We start from the raw sequence: 26,649 nt of genomic DNA, 5'->3' as shown, positions 1-26,649 counted from the left end.
GGAGGCTGACATTGCCCCTTCCGCTCCCCACTTCTCAGCTCTGGGACATCGGTGAGTTCCCCAGGAAGGATGCAGATGAGGACAACCATGTACCTGCCCTAAGTGGGGAGACCAGGCATGTGTACAGATAAACTTAATAGAGAGGCAAAAATGAAGTGTGTTAGAAACACGGAAGTGTGGAGATTGTTCAGACCTCTCTTGGGTGATTACAGTGGACTCCTTCTTGATCTTTTAGCTAATAAAATGAGTGGAAAAATATTTCATAAGCGTACAATATGCAGTAGGAAAATAGAGTACTGCTTACTTAAAAGTCTGAAAAACACTTCTGTACTGCTTGTGTGCAATCACAACTGGGGTTTAGACACCCACTATCTTATATTGTGTATTCCGAAAGGAGTCTAACATGTGTTTCTGACTCCACAGCCAGCAATCTTTCTAGCACAACTTGTGATCCTCCCTGGCTTAGACTCTTTCGGCTGTGGGAGAAGATTCCCACCTCTGTGTGTGCCATCGAAGGCTTTTAGGATCTGGGCCCGCAGCCCCGTCTGTCACTGGCTGTCCCTGGTTGCCACTGATCCCTACCACCAGCCATACTGTACCATACGCTCCTTTGGCTTTTGGAATTTGAACAAAATCTAGCTTAACTCAGACGTGCCCTCTGGGACTGTATTGCTGTCATCATTTAAGGAATCAGAACTGTAGTGAAGAGTACTTTGTAAATCAGCTTTACATACAGTTTTCAAAATAGTCATGCATACAAACATATATAAGGTGTATTTGTCATTCACCATTCATTGAAGTGTTTATTGTGTTTATTATATCCTGTTGTGTCCCTCCCAGGGAAGAATCAACCAAAGTCCTATCAGCTTTCTCTAGGAAGGCTTTCTATAGAGGACATGTGTATTAGTTATATGTTGCTATGGAACAAGTTATCTCAAAATTTAGCAGCTTAAAACAACAAGCGCATTATTGTACACAGTATCTGAGGATCAGGAATCCATGTACAGCTTAGCTGGGGTTCTGAGGTTGCAGACAAGCTGTTGGCTGGAGCTGTGGTCATCTGAGGCTTGACTAGGAGGGCCCTGCCTCTAAACTTGCTCATGTGGTTGCTGGCAGGTTCATTTCCTCTTGGCTGTTGGTCTGAGGCCTCAATGCCTCACCACATGGACCTCACCGTCAGCTGCCTGAGTATCCTCACAGCATAACACCTCTCTTCCCCCAGAGTAAGTGATTCGGGAGAGGGGATCCAAGACAGAGACCAGACTTTATGTACAACCAGAAAATAAGTGGCACCCAAATACCTCGATTTAAAAGAAATGGGACAGCAAGCATGGGAGCCTTTCTTGATAATAATGGCCCCTTTTCTCCATTTTGAGCCATATGAGATTCCCTACATGCTGGGGGGATAATAACTGCTCTAGGCAGATGCTTGTGTATTTCATGATCTGGTCCATAAGCATTGTTGGAAAAAAGTAAAAATTAAAAGGAAACGAGTCTTGGCTAAAGGGGAAAAAAGGGTAAGTACAATTGCATCCTTTAGATCTCAGATTCTCTTTCTCATGACTTTATTCCAATGTATGTCTATTACTTCCTTGAACATCCCACTGGTAGCAGGCGTGGCTGCCAGCCGCCAAGAGTCCTAATGATTCCCAGCTCCTGGGACTCCCCCTTGTGCAGTCTTCTCCCGCATAGTACCAGGGTGGTCTGTGGGATGCTATGTCACTTTCTGAAATCCAGTAAAAAGGTTTCTGTCTTTTCTACCTCGTTGGTGAGTGACTGGGGAGTGGGACCCTTGGGCCCTTTGGTTAATATGACTCTGGTGTCCCAGTGAAAGTCTTTTGTCCTTCTCAGGCTGACTGCAGCAGTGGTCCAGGGCAAAGAGTGTGTGTCCTTGACGAGATTGGGAAGATGGAGCTCTTCAGTCAGCCTTTCATTCAAGCTGTTCGTCAGATGCTGTCTACCCCAGGGGCTATAATCCTTGGCACAATCCCAGTTCCTAAAGGAAAGCCACTGGCCCTTGTAGAAGAAATCCGAAACAGAAAGGACGTGAAGGTGTTTAATGTGAGTACAGCCAGTCCTCCATAACCTGTGGAAATGGAGCAGATGATCTAAAATAGCAGATGGCTCTAAAATATATCTTTGGTTTTGAGTTACCATTTTTTCCCTCCCATGCAGAAATATAGGTGAGTCTAATTTTCTAGAAATGTATAGAACTTAAATTATACCTCTACTTGATAAAAAAACAGACTCGCTTATGGGAGAGCCTCCTGACGGTCACAGTTATTCTGGTTGCTTTTTTCTTCCATCTCCCCCACCAGACACTAGGACCTCTCTGGCATCAGAACTGCCTGAGCTAAGGTACTTGTTCTAAGCTTATTTCCTCTCAGATTAAAAGGCCAGGTTGGGATACAGAGGCAAATTTTTTTTGTTTTGTTTTAAAGGTTTCCCTTTTAAAGCTGACCCACTTCTGCTTGTGGGGAGAAGAGGCTGTGGATGCGTTTGGAGGCACAGCTTCCAGGTGCTGAAGAGCGCACCATCCAGTTGAACTTCCCGTAGTGAGGGAAATGTACTCTCTACATTGCTGAGAACAGTAGCGACTAGCCACATTGGCTATTTAAATTTAATCACATTTAAATTGAATTAATTATTTAATCATTTAATAATCAAATTTAAATGGAATTAAACATTCGGTTTCTCAGTCACTCTGACCACATGTAAGGTGCTCTGTGGCCTCGTGTGGCTGCTGCGTTCGCCAGTGCAGCTGGAGGGTCTGCTACTCAATGTGAGGCTTGCAGAATGGCAGCACAGGCATCACCAGGGAGTGGGCCTTGCCCTGGTCCGAGGAGTCATACTCCGGGGGATGGCCCCATTATTTCTCTTGGCAAGTTCTCCCGTGGTTTTTAGGTCTCCTGCACTTTGAGAAGCACTGCTATAGACCACATGTGAGAGATGAGGGGCTAGGGCTTGTTAACCAGTGGCAGTGTCTGGGCCAGTCGTAAGGGACTCATGGCATTGCTGGCACTTTATCTAAATTCTTGCCTTTCCTTCCCTGTTGTCTCTCTGTTTTCCTCTCAGTCGGATACCGCCTCTCCCCCACCCCTGCCCTTAGTTTCTTTGAGTCAGTGATAGCTGTGCTCTTGGCTGAGCTCTGCTCACACGCCTTACTCCCCACCCCCAGTTGAAAAGCTCCCTGGCCCTATAGGTGCCAAGTGAACAAGTCAGGCAGGCAGGGCCACTCCCATCAGGGGGAGTGGAGAGTGAGTACCTGGGAGCACCTTCCATCATGATCATTTTCATCACTGAGTAAAGTGTCACCTTGGCCCACTGGCCCAAGTGGCGGTATCCACATGTTGCCACCAAAGAATCCTGGAGTGTGGCGATAAACAGCCATTAAGGTTAGACCAGCCAGACTTGGAAAAATATGCGCACTTCTTCATTTATTTATTTATTCATTCATTTGGTCAATAGCGATCGAGCACTTACTGTGTGCTAGGTGTCATTCTAAGTCTTGGGATACTGTGGTGAACGAGACTGACCAAGTCCCTCCTCTCATGGAGCTTACATTCAAGTGGAGGAGCTGGATACCAAAAATGTGAACAGACAAGTTAAGCAATTTCAGATACTGATAAAGGCAAAAATAAAGAAACCAGGCAATGTGGTAGTTGGGGGCAGGAGTAGCAAGGGTGATCAGGGAAGGGCTCTTCAAGGAGGTGGCATTTGAGAGCCCTGAAAAGTCTGTGGGGTTCTTCAGAGTTTCATGTCGTCTTCTCTTACTTTACATTTTTGGTTGTGATTATAGAGTTTCCGTGGAAATCGAGGCAATGAAAGATCTTGAAAGAAAATTAGTTTTCAGGTCAGATAGCTTCTAGGCTGGAAGACTGGGAAATTGCTAATGTTAGACTACAGGGATTGGCTAGCTCTACAAACTAATCTCATCTAACAGTCCTAAGGAGGGATTGAAGGGAGCTGAATGTGATGCCCAGAAATAAACTTTGTGTCTTAGGACCATACCACATTTCTTCCTCTCTCTGAGACTCAAAATTATTCTCCAGGCAAGATAATCATTGCTTCTAATGATCTGTAAATAAAACAATTAGCTTTGAGTTAATTAAGTAAGAGATAGGGGCTGACATACCCTATTTTTGTTGTTGTTGTTGCTTTGGGGTTTGTGTAGTCCTTGTGTTCCAGTTTTATTTTTTTTTTAATTTAGCTTATTTTTTTAAGGGAGAGGGACAGAGTCTTGCTCTGTTGCCCAGAGTAATCTGTGCTGGATTACAGGTGTGAGCTACTGTGCCTGGCCTTTTCCAGTTTTATAAATCAAGAAGCTCATTTTCTTTTTTTCTGAGACAAGGTTAGTCTCTGTTGCCCGTGCTGGATTGCAGTGGCATGCTCTTGGCTTGCTGCATCCTCTTGGCTCGCTGCATCCTCTGCCTCCTAGATTGAAGCCATCCTTCACCTCATGCTCCCAAAAAGCTGGGACTACAGGCATGTGCCACCACACCTAGCTCATTTTTTGCATTTTTTTGTAGAGATGGGGTTTCACCATGTTGCCCAGGGTGATCTCGAATTCATGAGCTGAAACAATCCACCTGCCTCAGCCTCTCAAAGTATTGGGATTACAGGCATGAGCCACTGTGCCTGGCCAAGAACCTCATTTTCTTTATCTGCAAACTTAGGGGTTGGATTAGATACATTTTTTGGTTCTTTCCATTGTTCACATGCGATAAAGTATCCGAATCAATTTTTGAGAGTGGCCTTCACATTCAGTACTTAGTCCATGGTTTAGGCACATGTGAGGCATGATCTCTGCCCTCAAGAAAAACAGACCATGGGGCAATCAAAATCCAGGGGCAGAGAAGGGAGAGATCTGTGTGAGCAGTGGTAGTGGGGAGAGGTGTCCAAAGGAAGGGGTTCTTGAGTGGGCTCTTGAAGGAGGAAATGGGAAAAAGAAGGGAGAACATTCCAGGTAAGAAAATGAGCTATGAAAAGGGGTCAGAGGCAGCCTCCCCTTGCTACCAGCTGAACATGCATAGTGTGAAGATGAGACTGAGCTCATGATAGGGGGAAATATACCACACAAATTAGTAATATTATCTACACTTATTCTTCATAATGTTGGGTGAACAGAGTACTTTCCAAAAACACCTGAAAACTCTTCCAGTGTTAGACAAGATGGAGTAGACACACTTGTGTTTATTTTTCCTGCTAATTGCAGCCAGAAACCTTGGATGTTATTTATAATACAAGGATAAGAAGACCTGAAAGGTGAGGAGAAAAAGTCTGACTGACTAGCAACCTAAGGACCTAAGAAACAACACAACAGGCACAACTGAAAAGCATTTGTCATGCCAAGGATCAGGAATATCTAAACCTGAGTGAGAAAAGGGCATCAGCAGATCTCAACAGCAAGATGACTCAGATAGTGGAATTATAGGGCAAGGATCTGAAAACAGCCATCATAAAAAATGCTTCATAAAATTACATATACATACAGATACACATGAAACAAATGTAAAATAGTCTCAGCAAAGAACTGGAAAGTTTCAGCAAAAACCTAGAAGATAGAAGAATCAAGTGAAAATTTTAGAACTATAAAATACAATAGCCAAATAAAAAAGTCACTGATTGGGCTCATCAGCAGAATAGAGATGGCAGAAGAAAGAATCAGTGAACTTGAAGGTAGAACAATAGAAATTACCTGACAAAGAGCAAACTTAAAAGAAAAAAATGAATAAAATTAACAGTTTCTGGGACCTGTGGGACTATAACAAAAGGTGTGACATTCACGTCATTGTAGCACCAGGAGAGGAGTGTGGGGCTGAAAAAGTGTTTGAAGAAGTAATGGCTGCATTTTTGTCATATTTGGCAAAAGACATAAACCTACATTTTCAGTGAACCCCAGGAGGATAAACTCAAATTCATGCCAAGACATACCATAGAAAACCAAACACCGCATGTTCTAACTCATAGGTGGGAATTGAACAATGAGATCACTGGGACTCGGGAAGGGGAACATCACACACCGGGGCCTATCATGGGGAGGGGGGAGGGGGGAGGGATTGCATTGGGAGTTATACCTGATGTAAATGATGAGTTGATGGGTGCTGACGAGTTGATGGGTGCAGCACACCAACATGGCACAAGTATACATATGTAACAAACCTGCACATTATGCACATGTACCCTAGAACTTAAAGTATAATAATAATAATAAAAAGGTTAAAAAAGATTAAAAAATAAATTTAAAAAAACTTCTGAAAATTAAAGTCTTGAAAGCAGTGAAAGGAAAGCAACATCTTACCTATAGGGTGAAAACAATACGAGTGACAGCAGATTTCTCAGGAGAAACCACGAAGGCCAGAAGGAGGTGGTACAACATTTTCCAAGTGTTGAAGCAACTGTCGACTCTTAATTCTATAAGACATTCACAGATGAAGGAAAACTAAGGGAATTTGTTGTAATAGAACCGTTCTAAAAGAGTGGCCAAAGGAAGTTCTCTTATCAGAAAGGAAATGGTAAAAGGAGACCTGGAACATCAGGAAGGAAGAATGAACAATGGGAAGAGTAAACCTGTGAGTGAGTGTAGTGGGCTTTTCTTCCTCTGTTGAGTTTTCAAGAATTATGTTTGACAGTTGAGGCAAAACGATAACATTCTCTCATGTGTTTAAAAAAAAAAATAGCTGAAAAAAAAGAAAAGAAAGAACAGTACCTAAGAAGGAAAATAAAATCTCACTGATACAATCTTTGTCACCTCCTATTACCTAGTAAAGCATCAGTAGAAGAAATTGGTGATGGAGTATTTTTATTCATCTATTCAGTAAATATTGAGCACCCACTGTATGTCAGGTACTGTTCTATCCACTGGAGTTCTAGCAATGAACAAAAGAGAGGGAGAACCAGACATCATTTTATCAGTAACCCAGTCCTGCCATAACTCCCTCCCTCCCACTGTAATGGCATTAATCCATTCATGAGGGATTGCCTCATTCATGAGGCAATGCCCCCAGGACCTAATCACCCCTTAAAGGCCCCACCTCTATGTGCATGGGGGTTAAGTTTCCAACACATGAAATTTGGGGGACACAGTCAAATCATAGCAGGTAACTTACAGGTTCTTCGATAATTTGTTTTTCAGAACTCTAAGAGGTTATTACCATTGTATCCCATTGAGTTTTATCCCATTGTATCCCACTGAGTGTGTCATTGATTGATTTTGCTGCCTTCTAGTTAATGTCATAACATTGACAATGTTATCAACAACTTTAGATCTTTTTTCAAGCTGGCAGCTTCATAGTATGACTAAGCCTTTTGTTTAGACCATGGGGTGTACATGTTCTTGGCAGCAGTGAGTGGATATTATCTGGTCTTCCAGGCTGCTTGCATGCTACCTCACTGCCTTCTAACTTGTATAAAATGATCAGTGTCTGTATGCCCTGCTCAGTCTCCCCTTCCCGCTTCTTGGTTGTTAAAGAAGTTGAGGTGGTGATATCACAAGTTTGGTTTCCCATCTGGTTGGCCTAGGTACTGCGAGAGATAGTACTTGACTGATCTGCTGGGCACAGATGCAATACCAGGTACTAGGTCCTGCTTATGTTCTGACTTTAACAACCCCAAACTTGAAAACATGGATGCAACAGGCAGGGGAAGAAATGCCTCTTAGTATATAACTACGTGCAAGAAAGCAAAACAAAACCACAGGCATTTCCTTGAAACTGTGGGAAGGGCCCCCAACATTCCTAATAAGCAAGGGATTGGATCTGGAGGCCACAGGATGAATGAGATGTGGCCTCTGACCCCATGGAGCTCACAGTCTTATCTTGACTGTGCCCAGTATAAATTCTTACCAAGGGCCCTCCTACAGCCACTGGGCAGGTGCAGGGGTTCAGGTTCACTCAGCTTCCTTTCTTTCTCTTAAGACTCCAGTGCAGAAAAAAAGAATGGTTGGGATTACCTTTTTCTTTCTGCAGTGTTCTTTATTTCCTTTTCCTGTTCCCAGCTCCCAGTTCCCTCTTCTAATTAGCCTCTCAGGAAAGACTTTCTACAACCAAAATTCTGGCTGTTGAATAAGAAGTAGACTAGAATTTCACATAAGGCAAAGACTCCTGAGGCTGGCAGATGCTGTGATCCTTGTTCTTGCGTTTGGGAGTGTGCCTTCCTCATACAGAGAATATCAGAACTGAATACTGTAGAGAGTTTCACATCAACATCTTACTGCATAATTTTCAGAAATAATCTTAGGGAAATCAAAGGGAGTATCAAAATACTAATATTGGAGTGTTTGTATTCTGCTCATTAATTTTCAAATTAATTTTTAATTTGTAATTGATATAATTGTACATATTTATGGGGTACAGTGTGATGTTTCAATGCATACATACACCGTATGATGATCAAATCAGGGTAATTTCCATATCTATCACTTTAAATTATCATTTTTTGTGGTGATGACATTCAAAATCTTCTCTTCTGGCTATCTTGAAATACACACGACCTTGTTATTTGCTCTGTAGTCACCGGACTGTGTAATGGAAGACCAGAGCAAATTCTCCAACTGTGTATCACCGTCCACTCTCACAGAGCCTGGCTGGTCAGAAGCTACTGCAATCACTGCTGAGCTCAGAGTGGACGAAAAGGGCCCCCGTGGTGCCCACCTCTGTGTTGCCTCCTTTCTACCTCAGGTGGATTCCTTGGTTGCAAACAACAGGAATGGACTTCAGCTAATTTAAGTGAAAACAGCATCAAAAAGCCTTATAGGCTTTGGAGTTGTCCCATGAAGCCAAAGGAAAAGCTGACTGTCCTCATTTCAAGTGGAGCCAGAGCTGCCCGGGATTGACGCAGCCAGGACCAGTAGAGATGGGATCGGCTTCCGGCTGCGTGAGCTCACTCCTCTTGGGGTGCAGATCTCAGAGAAGTCGCCAGGGCCTGGCTTGCCCACTCATTGGCTGGGGGCAAGTTTCCTAGACCGGGCAGTCTCCGAAAGACAATCAGAGCACTCTTCCAAGAAGGGTGAGCAGATACCAGGAAGCAGAATTGATGAGGTCCGCTCTGCATCTCCTCCTCGGACATGTATTGGCACCTACTGTATGCCAGGCCCCCTCTTCAGATACAACCACCCTGAACCTCAGAAGGCTTCCAGATGTACTCCCCACTCTTACCAGCAACCTTGGCTCAGCTCCTTCTCCGTGGCTCACCTGTTGAAATTACGTCCAGGCATAAGCACCCCTGGAAGACTTTCCTGCCCCTGACCCCCACACACGCCCCTGTTCCTGCCTGCCCCCCCCGACTCCTTCATTGTCCTCATTCATGCCTGTCCTGTCCTGGTCTGCGAGCTCCATGAGGTCAGGGTCCTTACCTGTGGTACTTCTCTATTCGCATCTCCGTGCCTGGCTCCTGCTTGCCCTTCCACCCAATCAGCGTGTGTGGAGTGGATGGATATTATATGGGCCAAGGAGGAAGGCACCACGATGGGAGCAGAGATGGCCCTTCCTTCACCCTGGGGCACTCGGGATGGTGTGGTAGTGAAAGAAAAATAAACAGATCATCGGGTAAAGCTCCGGTGAACTCTTTGTTGCTTTTGTGTTTTTGTAATGGTGTAAGTGATAGAGAACACACTGTGGTCAGGAGGCCTGAGTCACAGTCTCTACGGAGGCACCCTCACTTCTCTGGCTCTCCCACTTCTCCATCTTTCAAATAAGCACTTGAAGTTTGTGGAGAGGCGAGTAGATGACTGGGCATCCCAGAATTCTGGGCGCTTCGCTGCTGCTCTGCTGGCTGCTCTCCCAGGTCCTGCTGGCTCCCAGGCTCTCCTCCTCGCTTCACTCTGACAGTTCAGTTCCTTCCATTCAGGACAGGTCATGCTCAGGCGTCCTGCCCGGTCCTGCGTGCCCGTCATCCGTCCCAGTATGCCTCATAGGGCTCACTTCACAGCTCTCCCCATGGTTGGCTGAAATCTGTCTGGGATCCAAACCCACTTTGACTTTTCGAGCTGTCACTTGGCAGAAGCTGATGCTGGGGCTCAGTGATACCTGTCCTGTTTCTGAGTGCTCCTGAGGAGCTGGGCCTCCTCCCTGGGTGACAAAACATACCTCACCCTCTCCCAGCCTTCCAGGCTTTTCTTTAAGATTGAAGAGGAAAGGAGTTCTGAAGCCTGCTCTCTCGCTTCTTCCCACAGGTCACCAAGGAAAACAGAAACCACCTTCTGCCAGATATCGTGATGTGTGTGCAGAGCAGCAGGAAGTGAAGACACGTGTGTTCCTGCCTCCCATGAAGGAGTGCCTGGTTCAAGAGGAGCCCAATGGAGCCCTCCTGTTGAGGCTGTATGCCTATGGGGTTATGGAACCTTGTGGGCTTTTCTAGAGAAAACTCAACAGCTGTTTTCCATAAAATGTTTAAAAGATCAAATTGGCCTTAATGCTGGATTGTCTGTACAAGATTAACAATCCATTGTGGCTTATTTATGCTTAAAGATTTCTTGTTTATTTCCTCTTGCAGTCATGCACATGATTTGGGTAAATTGAGATGAGAAATGATTTTCAGAGTAGTAGATGGAATTCACCCCCGTTGAAGTGTATAAACGTGTTCAGGGGAAGGGGGAGGAAAGAGTTCACTGCCTAATCAGTTTTGCATGTCATGAAAATTAAATTCCTCTCCAGGTGTAGCTTCAGTCTCATGCAACTTAAAGTGATAACAGTTAATTTGATTTTTTAAAAAATATTATTCCAAAAGAAAACCATTTTAGGTCATCTCTGCCAGCTCTTACTGTTCGTTTCCTTACTGCTTAATAAATATAAAAATAAATCTGATGGTTACAGACAGGAGGCATTGTGCGGGAGGAATACACAACCTTTAGAAGTGTTGATAGCATCTGATATTCAGCCGACCAAATGACAAGAGCTCAGGCCCATGGGTTTGCACAAGAGCACTGCTTTGCCTTAGTCTACTCGGGAGCAATTTTGAATCTTTCTATGCCTAGTTTCCCCTCCAGAAAAGCAGGGAGTGACTGTCATCTCAGGAGAGTGATGTCACAGCCACGGAAGGAAACTGTCAAGCACTCCACACAACTGCGGAGAGTGCCTAGTGCCAGGGGCTGGGCTTTTCAGGAATCATGGTGTAGAGATGTGGAGCTCAGCCCACAACAGGGGTACTATAAAAATAAAGTAGGCAAGTAGGAAAGACCCCTGAAACCCCAGAATTCATAGAGGATAAAAACTTCCCTCCAAGTGGTGGATGGTACTGGAGTGATAAACAGTTCAGTGTTTTTAGGTCATTTTTGGTGAAGGTCTATGAATTTCCAGGATTTTTTAAAACAAATTAGCATTGGCTACAAACCCACTGGCATAAGCAGCAGTGTGCTTTCTCTCTAACTGTGGACAAGTCAGGCATGTGGGGGGTGAGGTGCCCTGGGCTGGGCACTGGGGCACAGTGAATGGGGCAGAGGCACTCGCATGGAAACCAAAATGGCGCATAGCCCAGGACTGGCTCCTCCATCCGTGTCTCTTTCCTCAGCGCTTTTCTTCCAAGGTAGCTTTGTGAAGCTTGACCTGGACTTGCCTAGCCTTGGAGGGACCACAACAGGAAGGCCTAATAGATAATGAACTAATTCCTCAAAAAGGGCTACTTGCCCAGGAGGAGGAAATGGACATCTCCTTCCGCCGTCCCTGCCTGGCGGGGCTGTTCAGGGAGACTGAGTTCTGAGCTCAGGAAGTCGGGCAGGCTGGCTGTGACTTCCAGCCACCATCACCAGGACAGGAGGGTTACTGAACACCCGTGTGGGCTGCATGCCTCAGTGGGCCAGGAGGGGCAGGGCCTCTGAGATGGGGAGAGGCTTCCCACAGAGGCCTGGGAACCTGATCCTGGCCATAAATCTGAAAGCACCACAGCCCTCAGGAGAACCCAGAGAGAGAGGGGCAGGCTGGGGAAATGTCATCAGTGTGCACCCAGGCCTGGTGGAGCTGGTCTGCCCTAGCTGGAGTGAGACTCCATCAAGACGGAGCCTTTCCTGGCACCCGCTGGAGGCCATTCTGTGTTTCCGCCCTTCATGCCTCTGAAATACCAGGGACCATGTTCCTTCTGGTGCTTGTCCTTTTGAGCTCGGTGTTTCAGTCATGTCTGTTTTGTAGACTTTGATTTTGTCTTACATGAGAAAGCAAGCTGGTAAAGGCTATTTCAAAGTTAAATAGCTAGTCTGAGGGGCTTATCACTGCAGCCAATTGTGCTTATGTGGGGGTAGGAGTGTCACTGCCTACTTGAAAGTATCCACTTGTGTGGAACAGATTCAGGGTGGCCTCTAGCACTTGGGGCTGCGGGATCTTCTGCACACTTAACCTTTAATGGTAAAGACACAAGCTTGGAGTGTTTAAGTGGTTCGTTCAAGAGCATGGTGATTGTGGTGACAAAGGGGATTCGAACCCACGTCTATGTGGCTGCAGAGTTCACTCTTTCATTGCTCCCGGCTGCGTCCTTCTTGAGGCTTTAGCATTTTTAGTGCATTTTGTGCCCCCAGACTCAGAGTTGACATTTAGCAGATAAATTGCTGTGAATCCAAAGAATGTTTAGTGTCTCTTGTGGTGAGGTCCTGAAATGATGATTGTATTAGTCAAACAGAATGATCATGGAGCATGGATGGAGATGTCAGATGCAATCCCTGTATCGTAAGGCAATGAAATTTAATGAAAGATAAGATGAATTCACAAATAACTACAACTCAGGGCCAAACGCGCACAGCCTGTAGCAACAGTGTCATGCTGAGATTTAAAAGAAGAAGAGGTGCCATGGCAGAACTCCACGTGTGACCGTCCCCTTCCTGCACATAGCCAGGATGAGAGGAGCAGAGCTGAGCGCCACCTCCCTGTCAGTGCCACGGCTGAGGTGAGGAGCTCTTGCTGGATGGTGGGGTGGGGGCGGCAGGGCAGATTGAAGTCAGGGATTCTGTTATACCTGGGTTTGGAATGCCTCCTATTCAAACAAAGAAAAATATCTAACAGATGGTTGGATGTGAGTCTCAAGGAGGAATTCACTTTGAAAAGCACAGAATCCACGTGTATTGCTTGTGTGAAGAATCTCAGCTAGAATAACAAGGTCGGATGGGAGGACTCAAGCCTGATTGGAAGAATGGTTTACTCAATCATTCTCTCCTTTTCCTCCTTAGCAGATCATACCGCCAGCTGCTTAACACACAATAGTTTAAAAAATGGTTTCTTCTTACCTCTGAGTGAAGGTAAGCACATTCAGGGAGATGGACGAGTCTTTTCAATGGATAGAGTGTCATCCCTGATGATCAGCCCCGACAGGGAGAGATCCTAGTAAAGCTGCAAGTTCAGGCACTCAGTTCCCAGCCCTCCAGTTATCAAGGGGGTGGGAATGCTGGTGGGCTGGAAAACGTGGAATAAACCTGCTCCTCTTCTTTTCCTGCCAATTTCCATATTTGTAGAAAGTTGTGTCTGTGTATCACACCTGTGTGTGTGCTGATGGTGGATGCTTGTGTAGCATAGTGACTTGGAACAAAACAGCATGGTTGATGAGGCTGAAGGCGGGTGGGCTAAGTAAACAGGTATTGCATTGCACATTTTGTGGGCAAAGAAGTTGAAGCATTGCATGATTTTAGCAAATTACTTGCCAGATGATTTCAACACGTAGTGCAGAATTTAGAATCAATAATGCCAAATTGGCCATGTGATTTATATAAAACCAAGTGCTATGGTTTTTATATCATCTTTAGACAAGAAACCATTTTGATCTGTGTCCAAATAACTTTTTTTTTTTTTTTTTGAGATGGAGTCTCACTCTGTCGCTTGAGCTGGAGTGCAGTGGTGCAATCTTGGCTCACTGCAACATCTGCCTCCTGGGTTCAAGCGATTCTCCTGCCTCAACCTGAGTAGCTGGGATTACAGGCACCTGCCACTACGTCAGCTAATTTTTTTGTATTTTTAGTAGAGACAGGGTTTCACCATGTTGGCCAAGCTGGTCTCGAACTCCTGACCTCGTGATTTGCCTGCCTCAGCTTCCAAAAGTGCTGGGATTACAGGCATGAGCCACCGTGCCCGGCTCCCAAGTAACTCTTGAGATAGAAAATAACTCATTAGATATATACTGGCAGAACATTTGAACAACTGTAGCAAGAACTGTCAGTTTAGGGATGCCGCTTCTAAATGGGCTCTCACAATATAACATTTTGCAGGAAGTCCTTTCTGATTGATACACAGCTGACTAGATGAAGGACCAGTTAACAGTTTCATGAGTTGTAAATATAAAAGTTGTGTACCACAATAAAAAAGAAAAAGAAGTATGGCTGCATTGTTGATGGCTGGCAAACAGCCCCCAAGAATCCTAGGGTGACTCCAACACTGCCACCTTTCCTCTGTGGGTGCAGTTGCCTGCGGATGCGAGTGTCTGTGCATCTGCGCCTCAGTGTGCATGCTCGAGATGCCCGCTCTCATAGACCGTGCAGAGCGTCACTGCATTCCTATCTGACTCATGTGGCCTTAGTGTTGTAGATACACTGTGTCACCTTCATCCTCCCTCTTCCCCAAAAAAGATGCCACAGAGAACCGTGAACTGGGATGAGCAATGAACAGAATAACAGTTGAAGAAGCACCTCACGAACCTCCCCAGAGAAACAGGATGGAGGAGTGCCTAGGGTGCTCTTGCCCTCTTGCCTGCGCTGCCATTTCCTTCCAGCCTGGGTTTCTAGCATTTTTGTGGAATGCTTTCTGTGTTTCCTATTTCCGGATGCCTAAGGAGTGGCCAGTCATACTCCTGGCTGACCACTGCCAGGCACTGTGGTTTTCCTCACTGAACTCAAGGAGTCACCCTCCGTGGGGAGGCCACACTCACAGCTCCAGGCCGGCCGTTTAGCCCTTGAGGCTCGGCTGTAAAGTCGCCCAAGAGGATTACAGGAGCTGCCAGCCAAGTTTAATTTGGCCACCTTAGAGAACTGCAGCAAGGCCCTACCAGCTTCCCATTAGACAAACAACTGCATTTAAATTAAATAAAGTTTGCACCTGTAGGGAGTACTGGCCTGAAAATAATAACATTCTGTCTCTGATTATAGAGTACATTTACTTTTATTAATTGCTGATTCTTAGTTTACAAAAAAAAATTATAAAAGCATTACCATTTACTTTCCAAGGGGTAAGAGATTCTCTACAATACCTTCCCCCAACCCTCTCCTCAAATTTCCAGATCCTAAATACTTTGAAGAAATTTGTGTGACTGTTTAAAATTGAGTATTTCCTTCTAACTATTGTATTTTGAAAATGGATGGTTCACCAGGCCAGTGATAGTCTGTGGACTGCATTTTGGGACCTCTACCCCAGTAAGGATACAGGCTCCTGGGGGGTCTTCAAGGTGGGAAAAGTTGTCTCAGAATTTACCCAAATGTCGTTCTCACCATAAAAGATATACTTGTAGAAATGAGAAGCTTCAATATAACTCAAAACACTGGACACAGCAATAACTATAAACATTTTAATTTCAAAAACAAAGGTGTGTGCAACTGTTGTGTGACACAGTAAGGGTTGCGGGGCTTGGAGAACAAGCACGCATCCCTGGGAAGTCTGCAGGGTGCTGGCAGCCCGCAAATCGCTTGGACTACAGTGAGGGGCATTGTGTGACTCCGAGGGGGCTTTCCATGCACCGAATGGACTCAGTTTCTAAACTCACATCCTAATGTATCCTGGCTTCACAGAATACTGGAGACATGACTGCATGCACAATCATGGTTCTTGTAGTGAAGCTGCCACCATGTTACGCTTAACAGCTGCATAAATATTATAAAGAAATAGGGTTTTCCTGACACTTAGATTTAACCTTAATGCATCTAATCAGCTGATGGTATCAGACGTGCTACTGTTCATTTCTTTTTCATGGTAACAGTAACGTATAAAGTGCCAATGATGTAACATGCAGTTGTCTTATTTTCATCAGGGCATTTGTTTCATGGCTCTGTTTAGTTGTTTGAAAATAGTAAATGGCTTTTGTTTGCGATTTCAGATTCTGGAACGTGTGGAGCTGTCTGTGGGGCGCCGTTCTGCGCGGCGCTGTGCCTGGCGGGGAAGGTGTGCTGTGGCTTCTTTGTTGTTTTTCTGTTTCCCCATCGTGTGAGGTTTTTTGTTGTTGTTGTTGTTTTTTATTTGTTTGTTTGTTTTTTTCAAAAACCTGAGATAAGTTCTGTGTTCTGGAACAGCTCTCCTTTTCCACAGGAGGAGCCCCTCATGGATCGCAGTGTTGGTTGGTTGTGATTTGGGGAGCACGAAGGAGAGCCATGCAGGTGGGAGCGGTGGGGGACCCGCCCTCCCCGCCCTGCCGCACGCCCGTCACTGCTCGTCCGACACACTCTGCTGCGAGGCCGTGTCGTCCAGGCCCATGTCCTCCTGGCTTGCTCTCCTGCAGACAACCCCGAGAGTCTCCGCCACAGCCTCCGTCAGACGTCGGTCACGAAGCTGCCCCTGCGCGGTGGCGTCGGTGGGCTCCCATGGCTCGGAGAGGCGCTTCCAAAGAGACGAGAGAAGCGGTGAACAGCTCAGCAAGTGTGCACTACCCGCTTGTAACTGCATCACCCCACCCGTGCTGTGGGATAAAGGCTAGTGCTGCCATATCCTTGAGGTCAGGTTCTAAAGTCAGGTCAAATGATGGAGGGCCACCACGGTGGCCTCTGAGGACCGGACGGGCAACCTCTGAGACACGGGCTCTGCACGTGGGCCTCTGGATGACTGCACTGGAAAGAGCGGCCCTGGGGGGAAAGGGCATGGGTGCGCCTGGCTTTCCAGCTGTGGTTAGTGTCACTTCATGCACACTTAGCCTGTCATGAATGCTGAGTTCTAGCAGGCTTGACCCCAGGAGAACACGGAGGCCATTCTATTCTGGGGGCATGTGGTCTCAAGACAGTTGTCTGTTTTGGAGAGCCAGAAGGAGAATTTGACAGAATGGCAGAACTACACCCACAGACTGCGACTTGAACACAGATTGGGGCAGGGAGAAGGGTGATACTTTGTGCATTTTTATTGAGGAAATAAAGAAAAGGGAGGGGAAATGTATTCTTTTAGTTATCTAACTAAGGTCAAACTCCTGAAGTAACCAGCTCTTTCCTCTTCGCCAGGACAGCCTGGGGGTTCCAGGAGAGCCCATAAATCTCCCCCTCCATGAAAGATGGCACCCACGGCTGCAATCCTGTGGCTCCTTGTAGGGCGGCTGGCCCAGCCTCGGCTTCCCCTGGCAGGAAGGTACTTGCCTGGAGAGCTGTTTCCCATGAAGGAGAGGGAGGGTGACACTAGGAATGTCCAGGTGTGGCCCCCTCTCTCCACCTGCAAATAACCTCACCCAGAACCACAGCAAGCCGCGGTGTGGCCCCTTCTCGCCACCTGCAAATAACCACACCCAGAACCAGAGGCCAAGCTGCTGCAACTCTGGTGCTTGATGGAAAGCATGAGCCATGGTCAGGAAAACCTGAACACTCAAAAGGAGTGGGGCAACTCTCCAAATCTGACCCCTTTTAGCCTTGACACCATGGATTTTCCCTGTCTACCAGGTGACAAAGGAGAACTGCCGGGTATTTATTTACTTTTTTCTCACTGATGAAGCTCAAGTATTCATTTCATCTCAGCTGGCTCAAGATTCTGGACAAGTAAGAGCTTATTTGGGTGAAGTCCTTAAAACGCTCCTTGTCTAGTATTTAAATACCTAAAAGCAGTGGGCCGTCTCAGCAGCTTTAAAGTTAAATCTGTTGGCTGAGAATCATACTCTAACTCCATTGGATAAGAAGCAATGATACTCTAACTCCAGCCTTGACAGGTGCCCTTTCCTCTCCCTCAGGCCAGAATCGTGAGAAGAGTCCCACTGTGTGAATGGGTGGAGGGCATTCTCCCTCATGCCCCAGTGTAGGGTAGATGGCCACAGTTCTGCAGAACCTCTGTATCCAGTGACTCCTTTCGGTGTCTGCCTGGGCATTATCATTTACAGGACATGTGCTCTGTATCTTGCCTGCTTCCAAGAGCAGCCAAGCCACTTCATGTCTAATCACTGTCCTTTGTCACTCTGGGAACCCCATAGAGGAGGGGATGGGGTTCTGCAGGCAGAAGGGTGGGAATGCAAGGCAGGTACCATGCTCAGGCCGGGAGCCCATGCCACCACCCCAGCCCGTCCTGGTGAGCCCTGCCCAGCCCCTTACCCGAGTGGCCTGGCTGGCAGCCCTGGTCGAGGGGCCCATCACGATGTTGACGCTGCTGGATGACTGGGTGTCACTGGTATTGCCCCCTCCGCAGCAGAGAGTCCGGAAATGACGAGTGCGCTGGAAAAGCTCCTCTTGTCGAAGAGGAAGCTCAGGGTGGAGCTGGTGGAAGAGCCCAGGCTGGACCTGATGAGTGCCTCGGCCCGCTCGCGGACGCTCAGGTGGCCTGTGGTGGTGACAGGTGGAGGCTGAGTGCAGGGACGTGGCCGAGGTGTGCAAGGAGAGCCGGCTTTCCGAGAGCCTCTGGGCCAGCTCGTGCACGGAGGTGGACATCTGCAGGAATGTTTGGCGGCTGTCTAAGATGGGGCCAGATGAGCTCAGCATGGGCGGCCTTTGGCTTAGTGCCGAGTGTGCCTGCACGGACTGGCTCCTGCCTTTCCTCCTGCCTTTAAAAGAAAGCAGAACACAGAGTTGTAGCGGGTGGTCATGAACATCGATACCTGTGTGGTGAGGCAGGTGGCCTGCTCTGCCTGGGCCCAGTGACCCCTCCTCAGTGCACCACCTGCAAGGCTGGGACGAGAGCTGGAAGCCTGACCACGGCCTCACCCACTCCCTCCCGCCAAGTCCAGGTTCTGGGAACTGAAGGGCCAACCGAAGGGCACCCAAGGCTGGGGCTGGGGCTGGGGCTGGGGCTGGGGGTACACTGTGAGAAGCTGCAGCCAGGGTGACAGATCTGCCCCGTTTGCCAGGACATTCCTGGTTGTAGCACTGAAAAGTCCCACATCCCTGGAAGCTGCTCGGTTCAGGCAAACCAGGACGACGCCAGGAGCGGAACTTGGGCTCACAGAGTAAACCCAAATGTGATCCTGGCTCAGGACCTTGCTTCCTATGCTCATCTGATCAGCAGCGATCAAGGAAAACATGCAGGGTTCTGTCATTTTTATTTGCCGTGGAAAAAGACGAAAGAGGAGGAGAGCTGAATGCCCATGCATGGCCTCTTTTCCAGAACAGCTCTCCTTACAGGCCCGCACACTACTGGCCAGGCCCGGGCCTTGGTTCCATGCTCTTCTCACCCACCCCTTTGCCCACCGCCTCGCCCCTCAGGGGCCCTGCCACCCCAGCCTTTGCTGAGACTTGTCTAGACAAGGCCATTTTTGACAAAAGGGACTGGACTGCCCCCAAAGATGTGGTTGTGTCCAAGCTTCTGGAAGCAGGATAATGTCATGGGGTCTTCTGTGCATGATGGACCTGTGCAGCCTGTGGTTCAGCTTTGCAGTCTAAGCAGTCTGAGGAAACGGGTGCTGGCTAGAACACCGGGTTGCTTGACTTGAGCATCCATGATCACCAGGGGCTAACTGCAAAATATCATTTGGATGGGAGCAGCTAGTGACGTCACAGTTCTATGAACGGCCTCATGGGCATGTCTTCTGCAGCTGCTACAGTTAGGCATTAAATCAAGACAGAGGGGGCGGAGGCATGAGTATCGGAAAGGACGTCCTATGCATTGCCTTGTGTTCTACCTAACCCCAAATGCCCATTATTCATTGTGCATCTGGTGATTCTGAAGCGGGTGTGGCTGCCCCTAGAACCCAAGAACTGACACATCATGTGAGAGGCAATTCCTTAGGGATACATGTTACGAAGGGGATTCCAGGGATCCTTCCAGCCCCGCCCCACCCCACCGTGGCCTAGGCTGAAGGGACCTTTTGGCCTCATGACCACAGTGCCAGTTTGGATGCTATGATGGTCGAGTGCCCATTTGCAGAGGGCACTGGTGCTCCCATCTCACTTTCTCCTGTCCGTGGGGTGACGGTGTGGAGTGCTCACCCCACAGTGCTGTGGGCTTCCACATGACAGGGTTGCCCTCCCCAGGACGAGTGTGCTCAGCCCCTAGCATGGGGCCCACCCGCCTCTGCTGCAGGAGGGCTGCATCCGGGTCAGCCTGAAAGGTCCCGGCTGAGTAGCTGAATATGTTCCTCTTACAGAGAAAAAGGAGAGGAGGAAAGGGACCCTGACGAACCAGAATGAAAACAAGGGGGGCGATGTGTTAGTTGATTCAGCGTCTGGCAAGGCCGGACGTCTGTTTGTGATTTCTACTGTAAAGCTGATCACTGTCCAAAAACACTCCACATTCATCCAAAAGTCAATGATCATGACGCTCAAAAGAAGACCACCCACACTTGGTGGGGAACTTCCCAGAGAATTCCAGGAACAAGGGGACCAATAACCCCCTGTGTGTCAAAGGGCAGCGGCCTGCTGTAGTCTGTGCAAGACAAGGACTCCCCCACCACCTGATTTCACTGCTTCAGATTTTCTCATTGCTCTTTTTTTTTTCAAAATTAATTTTGCAAATGGAGCAGCACTAAGGAAGCAAACCGTGCTAAATGCATTTGTGCTACTCAGGATCATTATTTTACAATTTAACTTATTTTGCAAATTACTGTATGACCAAGTTATGAATGTTTCTAGGGAAAACTTTTTTAGAACCTGAATGGAAATACCTCATATGTAAATCACCCTCCTTGGTTTATTATCGTGGCACTTAATTCCTTTGTCTTTGATGTTATGGGAAAAGTGGTGGTGTTGCTCCTTAGTGATAGGAGAACACAGCCTCCCTCTCCAATCTGGGATTCGGATTAGTTACGAATTCCTAACTGCTCACCAGTAAGTAGGTCACCAGCCTCCACTGCTAGGCCAACTCCTCTTCCAGCTGTGACATATACTTTTTACCCCAGCAAGCCGATTGTAGGTTGTAAGGCCCTAGATGAGGCTGGCATAGTGAGCGCCTGGCAGCTGGGTGCAAAGTGCTGTGTGCACCAGCAGCAGCAGTTGCATAGCGTGGCCGGCCTGGGGAGAGGAGTTCTGCTTGTGGGGTCTCAGGCAGGAGGGACCCCAGTCCGCTCAGCCTCTAGCAAGGGCTCAGGATTGGGATACCTGGCCAGAACTGAGGCAGGGACCAACGAGGGCTGGGGGCAGTTGGGTCCCCAGTTATGCGAGTTGAGTCTTGGCGACTTGGTGAGTAAAATAAGACCCTTGTTAGAATTTGGTTCAAATTCGCCCTTCAAAACTGCTCACTTTTTGCTACTTGGCTAAGTGTCTCTGTCATGCCCTTCCCAGAGAGGCAGTTCCTCCAGTCTGAGAGGCCCCTGACCACCTCTCGAATGGCACTCAGCACACTGTGTTGTCACTGTCTGATGCACGGCCCTCTCCGCTCTATGTCCTTTCTGCAGCAAAGGACCCCTGTATCACTGCTATGAGCTCAGCACCCGGCACACTAACATGTAAGTAAAGGATACACGGGACAAACCTGCAAAACAGACCAGATGCCAAAACCCTGATTAGAAATCCAGTGAGTCTCAGAAAGTTCGGGGTGGGTACAGTGTTTCTTAGACTTGGCCATTAGAAGCATTTCAAAAAATTAATCAGTATCTTGACTAGAGGCTGAGACCCAAGGGGCTGCCACTGCAGACTGGAGGGCAAGCTAAAGGTTAGGAAAATAGGAAGGTGATTCCTCCATTGTTCCAGGGTCAAGTACAAGGATCCAGGATCAGGAATGTCCTCCCCATAGCTGGAGACTGGCCTCTAACCCCCTGCACTGGCCAAGCAGGTCTCTGGCTTCCTTTCTGGGAGCTGTGTCTCAACTCGGATGGACATGGTTGTTTTACTTAACTGGGAGGAGGGTGAGAAGGAGGCCAGAGACTGAAATCAAATCCAGTTATGTTCACATCCCCGAAGGGAATGATGGCCTGCTGGGAATGGCAGGCAGGTGGTTTCTGCAAAGTGTCCCAGGCAGGTCCAGGCAGAGCCGCCCCTCCCACTGTGGTAGCCTCCTTCTTGGGCTTGCTCTCCTTGGAACCCCAGGGGCTACCTGCACATTGGGTCTCAGGTGCAGTGTCTTGAGGTGAATGAAAGCTTTGCGCTCCCGGTCCCAGTGAGGGCTAGAGACCCACATGCCCACACCATCTGCATCTGTGAAGAAGGAGGTCAGAATCAGGGGCATGGCCAGGTGCAGGAGGTAAGAGCCTGTGGGTGCAACTTCTCTCTTACTGACACCACGGGCATCTTCTAGCATCTTCCGTGTATCGAGTGCCGAGGGTGCCATGGTGTGGGTGTGGGAGCCCTCAGGAAGTTCACACCTACTCGTACTCTTCTTTTCCAAGACCAAGGGCTCCAACATGAGGCCCAGGAGTGTATGTGTTGGGGGAGCTGCTAACTGCTGAGACAAGACAATGGCTCCTGACCTTCTACCGCCCATGGAGAGGGAGCAAGTGTAGTGAACCACGGTGGAAGGTGGCCCGTGCCCCACTGTGGCTGTAACCACAGTGGGAGTAGAAAGAAGGTGACGTTTAATTTTTCCAGGGGACAAGAAGGAGAGATATCCATGTCTTGAGTGTGGGGTCGGCAAGTTATCCCTTTGTGCCTATTTTTAGTGGCTCTAGATTTCTTCCAGGAGACCTGCTGTGCCCATGGTGTCTCCAGAATTCCCTGCTGCCTGCAGGCTTCCTGGGGGCCCCGGATGCTGGTTTGAAACAAACATGCACATACATTCCAGCCTCTTGAATTCGAGTTTGGCCTCCAGCCCTGTTCCCACTGGCATCCCCAGAGTGGGCATTGTGCTTATGTTGCCGGCCGGCCTTGGGGCCCCGTCATGAGCTTTAAAGGAGTTGCCCCAGGAGGCCTCACTGAAGGCAGCTGCCATAGCAGAGGTTGAGTGCGGAGATGCCTGCACAGCTGAGGCAGGGCTGCAGCGTGGCAGGGCGGATGGCAGGGCTGTCCCCTGATATCCTTCCCACTGGGCCTCATGCCCCGCACCTGCCTGTAGCTCACTGGGCCCCCTCGGGGACTCCAGTCCAAATGGTCTGGACAGGCGGCTGCCCTCGGTGCTTGAGTTCCTCATAGGGACTGCTTGAGGATCTCAGCTGCATCTGAAGGCAGCCTGGCTGCTCTAGGGCTGGGGAAGTACCCTGAAGGGGACCATGAGTGCAGTCCTCCCCTCAGCCTATCAGCTGTCTTTAGGGCCCCTCTTTTCAGAGCCCTATCACCAAGTATCACCAGGAGCCTTCAGTCTTGGGTCTCCTGGAGAGCCTTCTGGATAGTTGAGTCACATCCTGGAGGGATTCTGGCAGGGGGGATTGGGGCACCAAGGACATGATGGTACATTTCAGGACAGCCAACAAGATCGGCAGCTCTTGGCTCCACTGCTCTTGGCTGTGATAGAACCTGGCTACAGCTGCAAGTCTGAGACCCGAGGGCCTTACACCCTCACCCTCTAGGGAAGCTGTAGTGTAAGTGGCTGAGACCAGGAGGGGTAACCATCCACTCATTCATTCAACCTTTGTCTGCTGAGCCCAGACCATGCTTACTACCCAGCTCAGCACCTCAGAGGTTTCCCTTGGTGGCCCCTGCAGCCATTTCTGTCCCCACAGGGCCAGGAAGCTGTGGAGCGGGAGCATGTCAACCAGCTTCCACCCACTCCTGCTTGGCCATGTGCTGGGTTCTGAGGACTCCAGAATTTGCTGCCCCAAACTGGGGCCTGCACAGGCCTCTTCCCCAGGGTCCCCTCCCAGGGCAGACCTTGGGCCTACTTGCAGGCGTGTGCACCCCCAGACAGGCATGCGAATGGTATGGCTCCAGTGTATGCAGGCAGCCCCTCACCTGGCAGGATGTGGGGAGAGCAGGGAAGAGGGTGGCGTGGTCTTCACGTGTGCCCCTGTCACAGGCTCTGCAGAAGTTACAGCTGCCCAACTGAGCATCCAGTGTGGGCTGCACTGTCCTAGGTGCTGGGCAGTGAGCAGCTCATGGAGAATTCTGACCACAGACAAGGGACATGCATCAGGCAGGGATTGGAGGGGAAGAGAAAGTGGGGCAGGGGGATGGCAGTGCTGTATGGAAGGCTGGCCGGAGTCTCTTGGATAAGCTGGGATTTGATGGGAGGCTGCGTGAGTGAATGAAGGAGCTGCAAGCCTGGGAGAGGCACATTCGACACAGAGGAGGCAGCAGCTGAGGGGGTCCTGAGGAGGAGAATGCTTGACACTGGTAAGGGCCAGCAAGAGGCTGTGTGCTGGGGATAAGGGCTTGTAGGAGAGGGCTGAGAGAAGGCATCAGAGAGACAGCAGGTCAAATGGGGGTCTGCAGGGAAGGGGTGCGCATGGGATGTTCGTGGGTGTTCCGGCTGAATCATGTTCCCTCCCCAGATTCCTCTGTTGAAGCCCTAACCCCCAGGACCTCAGGGTGGGGCCTTACTTTGATACAGGGTCATTGCAAATGTAGTTCGTTAAGATCATACTGGAGTAGGATGGGCCCTGAGTCCAAGATGACCAGTGTCCTTATAAAAAGGGGACGTGTGGACACAGACAAGCACACAGGGAGAACACGATGTGAAGACGAAGCCAGAGCTCAGTGGTGCTTCTCGAGGCCCGGGGATGCCAAAGATGCCGAAGAACCACTGCAAGCTAGGGAAGGGCCCTGGACCCCACTCCTCTCCAGCCTTCAGGGGGAACCAAGCCTGCCCCACACCTGGATCTCAGACTTGCAGCCTCCAGAACTGGCAGACAGCAGGTTCATGCTGTTTAAGCCACCTGAGCCACGGTACTTTGTTATGGCAGCCCAAGCAGACTCACAAATTCTGAGCTGAAGCCATCATTCAACAGAAGAACAATGTGAACTGATTTAAGTTTAAATAAAATCACTCTGACTTGCTTTGTGGAGATTTACGATTTTGTGAGTTTCAGAGCTGCATGAAAGACCAGAGAGAAAAAGCAAGAGAGACGATAGCAAGAGAGAGGTTTTTCCTTCTTTTAAGTAGGAAAAAGGAGTGGCAGGCCTTGTTTAATCTCTCCTGTCCCCTTCTAGCTCTCTGACCCTCTGCTGAGGATAAAAGCCTTGGCATAGCTTCCTAGGCTGCAGTGCCTTCTTTCCTCAGCATGTCAGCTCCTTGAGCTAGAAAGGGACTTGAGACAGTCCCTTGCTCTGCTCCTATCCCTCCCTGACCACAGTGAGAAAGTAAAGGCGCCCCTGATGGCTGCTTCAGAAAGAACTGGGTGTCAGCTTTGCCTGCCCGTGAGGCCAGAAGGAAGATCACTTATAAGGGGAACCCTTGCCAGCCAGGGGACAAGACAAAGTCATGCTGGGCAGGGACATGCCAGCTGTACAGAGGGAGGGCAGGAAGCAAGGGCGGCACACTCAGTATTCAGTAATGCTTGCTTCCATCACCTCATTCCCAGGGCTGGGGACAAGGACACTTGAAGCAGTATCCCTGGGACCAGGACAATGGGATGGTGCAAAGTGGTTGGGGTCACAAGTTCTGCGGCCAGCTCGCCTAGGCATGACTCTCAGACTGGCCACTGCCTGGCTGGGTGACACTGGGCAGTGACTTAAGTTTTCTAGGCCTCTGGTCTCCACCCAAATTTCATCTTGAATTGTAATCCCCATGTTTTGAGAGACAGACCTGCTGGGAAGTGAATGGATCATGGGGGTGGTTTCCCCAGGCCGTTCTCGGGTGAGTTCTCATGAGAGCTGATAGTTTTAAAGTGTGGCACTTCCTTGGTCTCACTCTCTTCTGCTGCCATGTAAGACACACCTTGCTTCCCCTTCACCTGCTGCCATGATTGTAAGTTTCCTGAGGCCTCCCCAGCCATGTGGACCTGTGAGTCATTTAAATCTTTCTTTTTGAATTACCCAGTCTCAGGTTGTATCTTTATAGCAATGTGAATATGGACTTATATGGAGAATTGGTACCAACACAGTGGGGTGTTGCTATAAAGATACCTGAAAATGTGGAAGCAACTTTGGAACTGGGTGATAGGCAGAGATTGGAATAGTTTGGGGGGCTCAGAAGAAGACAGGCAGATGAGTGAAAGTTTGCAACTTCCGAGAGACTTGCTCAGTGGTTTTGACCAAAATGTTGATAGTGATATGGACAATGAAGTCCAGGCTGAGGTGGTCTCAGATGGAGATGAGAAACTTTTTGGGAACTAGAACAAAGGTCACTCTTGCTGTGCTTTAGCAAAGACACTGGCGGCATTTTACCCCTGCCCTAGAAATCTGTGGAACTTTGAACTTGAGAGAGATGATTTAGGGTATCTGGTGGAAGAAAGGTCTAAGCAGCAAAGGATTCATGAGGTGACCTGACTTATTCTGAAAGCTTTCAGTCATATTTGCTCATGAAGAGATGGTTTGGAAGTAGAACTTACGTTTAAAAAGGAAGCAGAATATAAAGGTTTGGAAAATTTGCAGCCTGATGATGGAGTAGAAAAGAAAAGCCCATTTTCTGGGGAGGAATTCAAGCCCACCGCAGAAATTTGCATAAGTAACAAGGAGCAGAATGTTAATAGCCAAGACAATGGGGAAAATGTCTCCAGGGCATTTCAGAGATCTTCACAGAAGCCTCTCCCATCACAAGCCTGGAGGCCTAGGAGGGAAAAATGGTTTCATGGGTTGGACCACGGACACTACTATTCTGTGCAGCCTCTGGATTTGGTGCCCTG

The 26,649-nt window shown here is 48.5% G+C and overlaps 2 protein-coding genes across 10 annotated transcripts in view; one reads left to right on the top strand and one right to left on the bottom strand.

Annotated features, from left to right (window-relative positions):
* NTPCR (nucleoside-triphosphatase, cancer-related) overlaps positions 1–17,313 on the top strand; it is a 35,364-nt gene extending 18,051 nt beyond the window's left edge. The window contains exons 4-6 of one of the 8 annotated variants that reach the window (XR_004434321.1): positions 1,852–2,061; positions 10,172–13,216; positions 16,200–17,313. Coding sequence is in view for 4 of the 8 variants with exons in the window: in XM_033199658.1 (XP_033055549.1) it covers positions 1,852–2,061; positions 10,172–10,240 (279 nt within the window). In the remaining 4 variants the exon portion in view is untranslated. Of the gene's footprint in view, positions 1–1,851; positions 2,062–8,470; positions 9,551–10,171; positions 16,056–16,199 lie in introns of those variants that run through there. The other 7 variants (XR_004434320.1, XR_004434319.1, XR_004434318.1 and 4 more) reach the window with 7 other exon arrangements.
* The window catches only part of PCNX2 (pecanex 2), a 314,758-nt gene continuing 303,560 nt past the window's right edge, over positions 15,452–26,649 (bottom strand). For both annotated transcript variants that reach the window (XM_033199654.1, XM_033199655.1), the window contains exons 33-34: positions 18,164–18,609; positions 15,452–16,487 (exon numbers count right to left, since the gene is read on the bottom strand). The gene's annotated coding sequence lies outside the window, so the exon portion shown is untranslated. The remainder of the gene's footprint in view (positions 16,488–18,163; positions 18,610–26,649) is intronic.

This window comes from Trachypithecus francoisi, unplaced genomic scaffold, assembly GCF_009764315.1.
Source record: "Trachypithecus francoisi isolate TF-2019V2 unplaced genomic scaffold, Tfra_2.0 Lachesis_group5, whole genome shotgun sequence".
NCBI lineage: Eukaryota > Metazoa > Chordata > Mammalia > Primates > Cercopithecidae > Trachypithecus > Trachypithecus francoisi.
This window is presented reverse-complemented; position numbering and strand designations above follow the sequence as displayed.